The sequence below is a fragment of the Zea mays genome, chromosome 4 (genome assembly GCF_902167145.1).
Source record: "Zea mays cultivar B73 chromosome 4, Zm-B73-REFERENCE-NAM-5.0, whole genome shotgun sequence".
Classification (NCBI taxonomy): domain Eukaryota; kingdom Viridiplantae; phylum Streptophyta; class Magnoliopsida; order Poales; family Poaceae; genus Zea; species Zea mays.
In genome coordinates, this window is record NC_050099.1 from 153,242,827 (window position 1) to 153,253,771 (window position 10,945).

The 10,945-nt window shown below is 45.5% G+C and overlaps 1 protein-coding gene and 2 non-coding genes across 3 annotated transcripts; 2 read left to right on the forward strand and 1 right to left on the reverse strand.

Moving 5' to 3' along the window:
* Positions 1 to 786: 786 nt before the first annotated feature.
* Positions 787 to 3,244, reverse strand: ZCYB (Ascorbate-specific transmembrane electron transporter 1). Its single transcript, NM_001147459.1, has 4 exons — positions 2,985 to 3,244; positions 1,896 to 1,944; positions 1,610 to 1,812; positions 787 to 1,311 (listed from the first exon to the last, which is right to left on the reverse strand). Exons 1-4 carry the CDS (start codon positions 3,132 to 3,134, stop codon positions 1,003 to 1,005), a joined length of 711 nt encoding a protein of 236 aa, NP_001140931.1. The 5' UTR covers positions 3,135 to 3,244; the 3' UTR covers positions 787 to 1,002.
* A 1,329-nt stretch (positions 3,245 to 4,573) lies between these two features.
* TRNAP-UGG (transfer RNA proline (anticodon UGG)) lies at positions 4,574 to 4,645 on the forward strand. Its single transcript has one exon. It is a non-coding gene; the product is annotated as a tRNA-Pro (tRNA).
* Positions 4,646 to 4,954: 309 nt separating this feature from the next.
* On the forward strand, positions 4,955 to 5,026 carry TRNAP-CGG (transfer RNA proline (anticodon CGG)). Its single transcript has one exon. It is a non-coding gene; the product is annotated as a tRNA-Pro (tRNA).
* The last annotated feature ends 5,919 nt before the right edge of the window (positions 5,027 to 10,945 follow it).

Consider the following 10,945-nt stretch of genomic DNA (forward strand, 5'->3'; position numbering starts at 1 on the left):
TGGTGTTGTGTCGCTTCGACGGGTCCAGGGCTAGGAAGACACTCTCATTCTCTTGCCCTTCTCGGACTGACGCCTGGTGCGGGTGCCTCTTAGTTTGGAGCTGCTCCGGCTGAGCTTTTTTCTCTGCTTGCGTGCTCTCTCCCTATATATCTAGTGGTATACTACCTATGTCGCCTCCAGATGCCCATGTCTTCATCGTGTCCTTCTCCAACAACGTATAGGTATGCCCGCCTCTTCTCTTCCCCTCCTGCTCTACGAAACCTTAGAAGTGAAAAACGCGAGAGATGAGGGTCTCTGATTTGCTCCCTATGATACTCATGCGTTCATAAAAAATATTATGCTAAGAGTGAAGACAACCAATAAAAAATCTTGAGATTTTTTGGTGGATAATTTACGTGGGTATTGTTGTGAGTCGTCCCAACGCACGAGTAACCGACTAGTGGGCTTTAAATACGAGTAAGCGTTATATCAAATACAATGCCAATTGACAAATATAGCCCCTCCCCCTACACACACGACACACCCATCTAATCGGGTTACTATTTGATAAAAGTAACTCCATTATGCTTTTACCATGGATTACAGCAAACCAGCGCAAATAAATCAAAACTAAGAAAAGATAACTCTATTTATGATAGTTAACTTGCATGTAGATTTGTCACTTTATGTTAGACAGTTTTAGTGGTTGATTCTGAACCAGGACGATTCAAACTCAGCTCAATTTGCAATAAATATCAGAAAAAAGGTACTAGAGAATAGAGATAGCACATTATGAAGCAGGATATTCATGAAAGCAAATACACACATTTATGAAGCAGCATATTCAGTTTTGCATATACTGAAACTTTGAAGTGTCACAGAATGTATATACACACATTTATGTCTACATCTTTATTGTGATAATTCCATCACCTTCTTCGTCAATAAAGAGACATGAATATCTTATCTCCATGTGGTAACAGCCAATCTTGGCAACTGCATACGCTGTACATTTCATTTGCGCTAGTTTTCTGGAATTGGATCATAACCCTGTGGTTCTTCAAGGCGAACTGGAGCTATAGCAGCCACCACAACAGAGGCACCAAATAACACGACAACCAATGCTGTGAAGTTCACTAAGAATGCCTCTGTGCCATATTTGTCGAGACCTGAGCTCTCGAGGAAAGTGAGCTTCTCAAGAAAGCCGAGTTCTGCATTAGCCAGTGCTAAGATGTAGACAAAGAGCCCAAAGAGTACGTGCCAAGGAAGAACACCCTTCTTCACGTTTGGCGCAGCACCAGGGAAGAAGAACGTGACGAATCCAATTATCCACTGTGATCAATAAGGCAAATATAAGGTCATTCTATCACTGCATAACTATACGAGTGTTCACTTCACACTAGAATGCAGTTTCTCATTTCAGAAACTGTCTAAGAAGAGCAAGTATAAAGCTCACCAGCTACCGGCAACATATGCAAAGTTTATATTTTGAAGGAAAAAAAACACAGTATATCTCTGGTTTGTTCAATAAAAAAACAAATCATTCAAAATAAATGCAGTAGTGTTGTTAGTGTGTCAAAATCATAGTCAAAGAAGACACCTAACTTTGCCATCACATGCATGGCCTTACCTGAATACCATACAAAGTAATTGTTCCTATCCCAATCCAAGAGTGCAGGCTGTAAAGATTGGCAATCCCACTCTCATTGTGATTTTTGAAAGCAAAGTATATTCCAACCGCACCAAGGACGAGTGCAATCCCGTGGAGAATTAGATGGATCAGCTTAGTTGTGTCATGATTCGATGTTGGAAGTACCCTGTACACCATTATAGCTGACAACACGGACAAGATATCACTAAACTAAAATTTGTCATGTAACAGAAAAGAGAAGCCTGAAAGCATTTACATCATTTACCTTCACCGCCGATAATAACATAACCGATAAGCATAAGAACAGGGTGAACCTGCAATATTAAACATGTGGTGGACTCTTAAAAGCTGTAAATGAACTTATTATTCTGATTCACTAAAATTGTACAGACCAAATAAATGGTTAACTTGAAACAATAATATAACCGATAAACATTGTCATGTGCTCTTTTAACACTTCTGTAGCTAACTCTATTTGCTCTCTTCTTAATTGAGCTTCTGCCATTATGTTAAAGAAACAATAGATAGGGATTTGTGATTTGAAACGTACATGTGCAGCAAAATGCTTTGTAACTAACTTCGCCTACAAACTTTAAGCCAAATAAACACAAATTACGTGCTCTGCTAGTTTGAGGTAGAGATTCTGAATAGCGGCATAAAGTCCTGGATTGCAGAAAACTGAAGGTCCAAAGGCTGATGCCTGTTTGCGGATTCTAGCTTATGGCCTTTCTCTCTTTATTTTGTCTCACTATAGTTTGCCACAATCCTGTAAAATCTATGTTTGAGCGGATTGTTGGATTCTAGAATCTGGGCGACCGGCGACCTGGACTGTGCAATTTAGGGTAAAAAGCGCTACTACGGGTTATGAAAGCTAGAATCCACAATCTCTAACTGAAGCGAAGAAGGTCATGCCCATACTACACGCTCAGAAACAGAGCCTTCGTATGCGGAGAGATTAATAATGAGTTAACCTCCCACAATTAATAATGAGTTCACATCCCACAAAGCAGCAATTCTCGAAATCGCCAAAGCTAAAGTTAACAGCAAATAGGTTAAACGCATCATCAAGGCCACTGCAGTACTATATCATTTCATTTGCTTAATAACTCTATGATCTAGGTTTAGATTTTCCTCAATTCCTAGCTCCTGAAGCAGTCTATACACACTCACTGTCGACGTGACTTCAAATCTTACTTTTACTGTACCAAAGGGGGAAAAAAGAGCGAGCAAAAGAAGAAAAAACGCGGCTCAAAAAAAGAAAAAAAAATTTGTCGGCGTCGAAGCAGCCAGCGCCTTATCCAATCGGGCAGCACAGCACGGGGAGGGGAGAGGCACACTGAGGCAGAGTACTCACGTTGAAGATGAGGTTCTTGTTGGTGGACTCGATGGCGAGCCCACCGCGGAACTGGATGGACCAGACGAGAACCATGGCCGCCGCCGCGACGGCCAGTGCGTGCGCCGCGTACGTGAAGGGCGCCGCCCGCACGCCAAGGCCAAGCCCCATGGCTCCGCGACGCGTTCTTCCTTTTTCCTCTTCGTCGGCCCTTTTCCTTGTCCCCCCACTGCTTGGCCCTCGCGGCTGCGGCTGCTGCTGCTGCTGCCAATGAGTTGGAGGGAGGGAGAGAGAGAGAGTGCGGGGAGCGTGTGGTGTCCCCGTACCGTCTCCTATAGATGACAGTTTATTTCGTCGATTTGTTGTTGTTTTTAGTTAAGCCGAGAAAGATTTTTTTTTCCTTCTGAAATTTGGTTTCCGTGGATTCTGTTTAGATATAAGCCCAAACAGATAAGGTCAGGTGGGGTAAAACCTGACACTCACTAGGGCATTCCATTGAACTTTTGTTCGGTGTACGGGTACATTATTTATCCTTGAACTTAAAATTTATGGCATATTTGTTACGGACTACTAAACGCGTAGTTTTTCGGCCTGCTTCTTCAAGAATCATTTTAGTGAAAATCGTACAAAATCAATATAAAAGTATAATCGATCGAGTCATAGCGATATAATGAATCAATCACTTTTTAGATGCTAAGCTTTATAGACTCTTTCATCTTTCTTTGTATATAATCTCTATAATACTCAGATTCTTTTGACATCCAGATTTTAAAAAAAAACTCGTCTGAAAAAAAACTAAATCAAACAGGTTCCGCGAGCAGGTTTCTAGGCTTCTAGCCTGATCCATAGCCTTCGTGGCCCCGCATGTGTGGGGACTGGGGAAGAATAGTAGAATACACATGCGTCCGCGGGACCCAGCGCGAGGAAAGCAACTGCAAATCGCTAGCGTGGAAAAACTTGCACCGAGCAGGCGACGGGCGGTGGGTTGTTGAAATTCGTGATCCGGAAGACCAGAGGGTAGCATTGTACCTTTTGTCTTTCCACTGTGCTCGTGCAATAAGGGCATGTACAACCCAGATACTGCTGCACGGTACTCCAAGTATAAGATATAACTAAAACACAACATAATATAATGGTCATGTCTAAAACATGTGTCTTACGATATTCATTGTACCAATCAGAGCATTCAATAAATTAAAGTGACCAATCAGCTAGTCTCCTGTCTCGAACATAGAGCTAAGACACTGTGTCTTCGTCAAGATACGTGTCTTGAGTTTTTTTACATTCACCCCCCTAGACACACTGTAAGACACAACTTAAAACACCCACTGTACATGCCCTAAGGATTTTGGTTATCAGGCTTCGTGACGGCTGACGTGGCTCTCCGACTCTCCCTGACCGTCACTACTCACTCCGTCCACCGCCTATACAAACTACAAAGGCTGCAGGTAAACATCGCGAGGATCGCTGGGTGTCGGTAACGATCGCAGCGCAAAAAGGGCCGAGCCAGGGTTGACACTCGGCATTTGCAATTTATAGAAAATTGCCGTCGTGCATGTCACTTCTCTAGGCGCGCATTAATAATATTGTAATTAATCATACTAATGTCAGGGCATTTGGTCTAGTGGTATGATTCTCGCTTTGGGTGCGAGAGGTCCCGAGTTCGATTCTCGGAATACCCCTTCTTTTGATTCGTGGCAGCACTAAGATTGGTATATGTGGACTTGAAACCCCTATTTTTAATTTGTTTTGCGTAAAAGTCTCCTCCCTTTTCATTTAAAAAAGCAAAAACAACATTGTTTTTGCTGGTTTCAGACATGTGAATAGGATAGATATAAAGATGTTGAAACTGCGCTAATTCTAGCAATTTCTACTATATAGTGTTTCTTTCAAACATGGCAGCACCAAGATTGATATATATGGATTCAAAAAATGTACTAAGTCCACTTGTTCCCACACATAATTACAAAAAATGTTGCTTTTTACCAATAGGGCATTTGGTCTAGTGGTATGATTCTCGCTTCGGGTGCGAGAGGTCTCGAGTTCGATTCTCGAAATGCCCCTTTTTTGTTTGATTTTTGTTTCAAACGTGGCAGCACCAAGATTTGGTATATGTGGATTCGAAACCCCTATTTTTCGTTTGCTTTTGTTTTCCGTAAAGGTCTCCGCCCTTTTCATTCTTTCGGCAATTTATTTTGCTGGTTTCAGACATGTGAATAGGATAGATATATAGTTGTTAAAACCACGCTAATTCTAGCAATTTCTACTATACAGCGTTTCTTTCAAACATGGCAGCACCAAGATTGGTATATGTGGATTTGAAACCCCTATTTTTCGTTTGCTTTTGTTTTCAGTAAAAGGTATTGTCGGGGTTTCGGACCCGGGGGGTCCCTGGACCGACGAGTAAATTTGTCGCTGCGTGTCTCTGCCTAGATGGGTTGGTGCGAGATGGAACACAAGGGAGGGATGAGCCTTGTATTATCCTGCACCAGGGTGCTCGTAGTAGGGGTTACAAGCGTTGCGAGAAGGCAAGAGCGAGAGTGCGAGTACGAGAGGGCGAGAGAGAGAGAGGGTCTGGCCCTGCTCGTCCTCTCCCATCCCTTTGCCGTGCGTTCGTGTATTCGTACGTTCGTTCCTTCCTTCCTCTTTCCCCCTGGACATCCCCTTTTATAGACATAAGGAGATGGCCCAGCTATACAATGGGGGTGTAGCTATGCGCTACGTGGCCAGCGGGGAAGTGCCTGATCGCTATGCACGTGTTGATGTGTCCGTCGGAGAAGTGCATGTGCCCTGTAGAAGTACAGCTGTTGGCACTGCATGGATCTTGCTGACGTCTCCTTGCTTCCGTAGGGGGCTTGAGAGCCACCGATGTCATGGACGCATGCGGGGAACCATCATCGCCTGTTACCGGGGTAAGCTTGATGGGACGCCGGTCATGTTCCTTCGTAGCCTGAGCTAGCCAGGAGTAGGGTGATGATGTATCCCTTATGGCGCGGTCGATCTGAGCCTGAGGTCGGGAGAGGTGGCGGCTCCTCCGAGGCCGAGGCTGGGGCCGAGCCATAGGGTCGGGCGAGGCGGAGATCTCCTCCTGAGGCCGAGGCCGAGGCCGAGCCCTAGGGTCGGGCGAGGCGGAGCTTCCTGTTGCGCCCGAGGCTGAACTTGACCGTTGTCGGTTTCGCCTGGGTGGTTGGCACGGCAGCCAGAGCGGGGCGGGCGGCGCTGTTTTCCTGTCAGATCGGTCAGTGAAAGGGCGACGTGACTGCGGTCACTTCGATCTTACCGACTGAGGCGCGCGTGACAGGATAAGGTGTCAGGCGATCCCAGCATTAAATACGCATGCAATACGGTCAGCTGGTAAGGCGATTTGGCCAAGGTCGCTTGCACGACAAGGCTTGCCTTTGGCTGAGCCGAGGGCATGCTCACTGCCTGAGGAGACCCTCGGGCGAGGCGTGAATTCGTCTGGGACCACTGTTCCCGCCCGAGGCCGGGCTCGGACGAGGCGAGATCGCGTCCCTTGGTAGACGAAGCTTTGACTTTGACCCAAACTGTGAGTCCTTATGGTTTGCTCTGAAGGTGTTCATCAGCCGTGTTTTAGGACTGTTGAGGGTACCCCTAATTACGGTACCCAATAGTAGCCCCCGAGCTCGAAGGGAGTGCAGGCACTCGCTTGGAGGTTCTACCGGATTTTTGCGAGGGGACCAGCCTTTCTCGGTTATGTTTCGTTCCAGTGGGTGCGCACGAGCGCACCCGCCGGGTGTAGCCCCCGAGGCCTCAGAGGAGTGGTTTGACTCCTCTGAGGTCTTAATTCTTGCTATGATGCCTCGGTCGGCCTGGTCGTTCCCTCATGCGGTCTGGCCGCAGCCCGGGTGCATGGTCAGGCTCCGAGTTTTTAAGCTGGTTTGTTGACGCTGTCAACAGTCTTGGCCGCAGCCGGGTGCGAGGGTAGCCCCCGAGCCTCTGCACGGAGCGAGAGGACGATCACAGACTGTCTCTGAAAGCATCTAGGGCCCTGGTTGGTTTTAGTGATTAATGACAACGTAATGTTATATGTGACTAACGTGTGTTTTGCAGAGACAAATGGTAAATTAGGTCGCATTACAGGTAAAAGTACTACAACGGTGAAAACAATCCCGGAGATAAGAACTCGAAGCGACGGCTAAAACGATGAAACAAAAGGTGAAGGACTACGGAGTCCGAGTGTCAAGGAGATGTGGACACTCATGATTTAGTTAGGTCTTTTATTCTCTTTTAGCCGTACTATAAAGAGGGGTTGTCGATGAGTAGTTTGACCAAGAGAGTTCTAGTGTAGTGTTGGTGCACAATCACACTCACATACAGTGCTAGGTGTCACTCTAGAACTCACTCGCAAGTTAGAACGAAAACCGATTTGAAAATCAACTGAAAAACAAGGAATAGGGTTTCTGGCCTTGGGGCACCGGACTGTCCGATGTGCACCGGACTGTCCAGTGCACCCTCTGACAGGTGGGGCCGAGCTGGCCCTAGGGAAGGCTTCCCCGAGCAGAAAACCCGAGAGCGCCGGTTTGCGAAATGAATTTTAGTGGCGCACCGGACAGTGCACCGGACTGTCCGGTGTGCACCGGACAGTGCCTGTTCACTGTCTGGTGTGCCATCAGCCCAACGTCTACCTGTCAGAACTAGCCGTTGGAGTCGACCGTTGGCGCACCGGTGGCGCACCGGACTATCCGGTGCGCCCATGCACAGAAAAGTTCTGGTAACGGCTAGTTGGTGGGTGAGGGCTATTTATACCCCCCTCCACCCACCATATTCAATGTCTTGCTGCCCACATTAATTCCAGCACATTGCTAGAGCATTGCAAGCACCAAAAGCCTAGTGAGGAGATTAGAGAATCTTAATCCCGCATTTGTTCCTCATTAGCGCTAGCGAGAGCCACCTACAGCACACACCACTTGCATTAGGCTTCTCTTGGTCAAGCGAAAGTCTACGGCTTGTTACTCTTGGTGATCGGCATCACCTAGACGGCTTGGTGGCGTTGGGAGCTCGGTGATCACCATGAAGATCTTGTTGGTGACCCGACTCAAGTTTGTAAGCGGTCTCGAGGGATCCACCACGCCGGAGTGGCAAAGGATCATCTCGTAGTGAGCACTTGGTTCTTGCGAGGACCAAGGGGGAGCGATACCCTTGCGCGGGTGCTCCAACGAGGACTAGTGGAGAGTGTCGACTCTTCGATACCTCGGGAAAAATTGGAGGAGTCTTCTAAACCTTGCTTTACATTCCGCACTTAATTCAAGCACTTTACATTGTGTATTTGTTTAGCAAGTAATTGAAGTATTGTCCTAGCATTTTTGTATTTCTAGTATTATTTTCTTAGTGCTAGTTGTTGGGGTGAAGTTGGGCTCTTGCTTAGCCTTTGCTTAGGTTTTAATTAGTGTTGATTTTTAGAAAAGCCCAATTCACCCCCCTCTTGGGCATCGTGATCCTTTCAATTGGTATCGGAGCCTTGTTGCTCTTAGATTAGCTTAACCGCTAGAGTAACGATGTCCGGTGGGGATGGACCTCCTCCCGTTTTTGATGGTGACGATTTTCCATATTGGAAAATTCGTATGGAAGCATATTTAGAGGCTATAGACATTGGGGTCTACAAAGCCGCCACACAAGGATTCCCCCAACCTAGAGATCCCACAAATCTTGTAGGTGATGAGTTTAATTATGAGAAATGGAATGCTAAGGCCAAAAACACCCTTTTTAGAGGCCTTTGCAAAGATGTGTTCAATAGAGTTAGAAATCATAAAAATGCTCATGATTTGTGGATAGACATTTGTGCTCTACATGAAGGAACTAGGAGTGAGCGTGAGGAGAGATATCACATTGCTATGAGGAAGTTGAATTCTTTTGAAATGCTTGCTAATGAAAATGCCAATGCTATGTACTCACGTCTCAATATTCTTGTAGAGGAAGTAAATGGATTGGGGCTTACTCAAATCTCACAACCGGACGTTGTGAGGAAGATTCTCAGTGTCCTCCCAATAGACAAATATGGACACATTGTCACTGTGCTACATCAAATGGATCTTTCAGTTACCACACCTACACAGATATTGGGAAAGATCAATGCTCATGAGATGTACATGCACATCAATGACAAAGATGAGTCATCTTCCAAGAGAAAGGATTTGGCTCTCAAAGCAAATCAAGAAAGAAAAGGAAAATCCAAAGTACAAATTGAGGAAGAATCCTCAAGTGATGATGACCTTGATGCTAACATTGCCTTGATGGTGAGGAAGACCACCAAGATGTTAAAGAAGCTCAACAGAGAAGGCATCAAATTTGATTCAAGAAAGAAGAAATTCTTTTCCAGCAAAAGAAAGCCCATTTCTGAGATGGATTGCTACAACTGTGGAGAGCTTGGTCATCTTGCTCATCAATGTACCAAGCCCAAGAAGAACAAGTTCAAGGGCAAGAAAAAGATGACAGCGATGATGAGAAAAAGGAAAAGAAATTCTTCAAGAGAAAGTGTCACACCCAGATTTTAGGGGTCCAAAACCCGGGCGCGAACATAATCACCAGGTGTGCTGGGACCAAGTCTCACACATATGATGATTCATGGCACAGGATCGAATGTCACATCTTTACTACATAACAGGAGTTCTGTACAAAATAAATAAATAATTACATCATATGAGGAAACGATCCAGCAACCCAAAGTTGACTGGGAGACGACGGCCTAGACCTCTCACGAACACATCGCAGCATCCTCCATGCGCCTCATCCTGTGGTACCTGTTCTTGACCTGTGTGGGGGGGTGTGAGACAGCAAGAGTGAGCTCACATACGTTCATCACTCAACAAGTTGTGGGGAATAATGTGCATGAACTCGCCAAAGGTGGGAGCTCACGTGAAGTGTAAGGCTTACCAAAGAGGATGGTTAGAGCTGAGCATTGCTTTTAAAGTTAGTCAAAATTTTATTAGCAGTTACTAAGTATAAGTAAATACCAACCCAATTAAGTAATAACAAAAGTAACAACATCACCTGCGATGCAATGCATATGACAAATTGAATTTAGTTCCATAAGTTAATCATGTGAGTGTCCGAGCTGCTCATGACCGTGAGCACGGCTAGTATACCAGTTTTACACTCTGCAGAGGTTGCGCATCTTTACCCACAAGTCATGTTACCCATCTGCCAAGGGATCGCGACTTCCCATACACCTCTACCGAGGAGGCGAGGCAGGGTAACACTACGAGGCCTTTACAAAGTTCCACTAGCTTCAGAAAACCCGCTACAGTTTATAGGAAGCTCCAATGCAGGAATCCCTTGCAGGACCGCCATCGCAGCAAAATCCTCCCGAGGGCCTCCCTACACTGACCACTCCCCTACTGCCCTTGCCCCTTTCGGGTAAGGTAGCCTTCCACTAGCTTTCCTAATTAATCAGCCAAGGGGTCCCATTCCTCCCTTGTGGTAGCACTGTTTTCCCGGGTGGTTCTCCATGTTCCAATTAACATAATGATCTTAACATGAACAATAAATAACAACTGATAACAAAAGTATAATCATGAGTAATGTATCTTCATACCCAAAACCACATAAAGCACTAGCAAGTACTACCCAAAAAGTTCAGTGGTAACAAGGTATAAAGATAATCAAACTAGGGTAACCTATTGGGTCCCATCAAAATTACCCTATGCAGATCATTATGATTAATCAGAACATGAGTAGGTAAAAAGAAGTGATCAAGGGCACAACTTGCCTGGGACTTGAGATTCCAGGTACCAGGATGATCTTCAGATGACTCGTGACCTCACAGCTAGTCGTAGCAATACAGACAAACATGGTATATGCAAAATTAACATCACACCATACATAAGAATAAACTGCGTAATAATAATCTACGCGTCGCTACGAGATCGTGGGAACAAGAATCACTACAATCGGAGCCATGGTTACCGAGTTATGATTTTCTGAAGATCCGCTCAATCTAAGCACTTAAAACTAGACCTTATGTT

Excerpts from the sequence above, each read along its gene's own strand:
- ZCYB (NM_001147459.1), bottom strand. The coding sequence starts at position 3,134 with ATGGGGCTTGGCCTTGGCGTGCGGGCGGCGCCCTTCACGTACGCGGCG. Across the intron at positions 1,945-2,984 it reads ACAAGAACCTCATCTTCAAC|GTTCACCCTGTTCTTATGCT; the intron begins GTGAGTACTCTG and ends TTAATATTGCAG. Across the intron at positions 1,813-1,895 it reads TGTTATTATCGGCGGTGAAG|CTATAATGGTGTACAGGGTA; the intron begins GTAAATGATGTA and ends CCGTGTTGTCAG.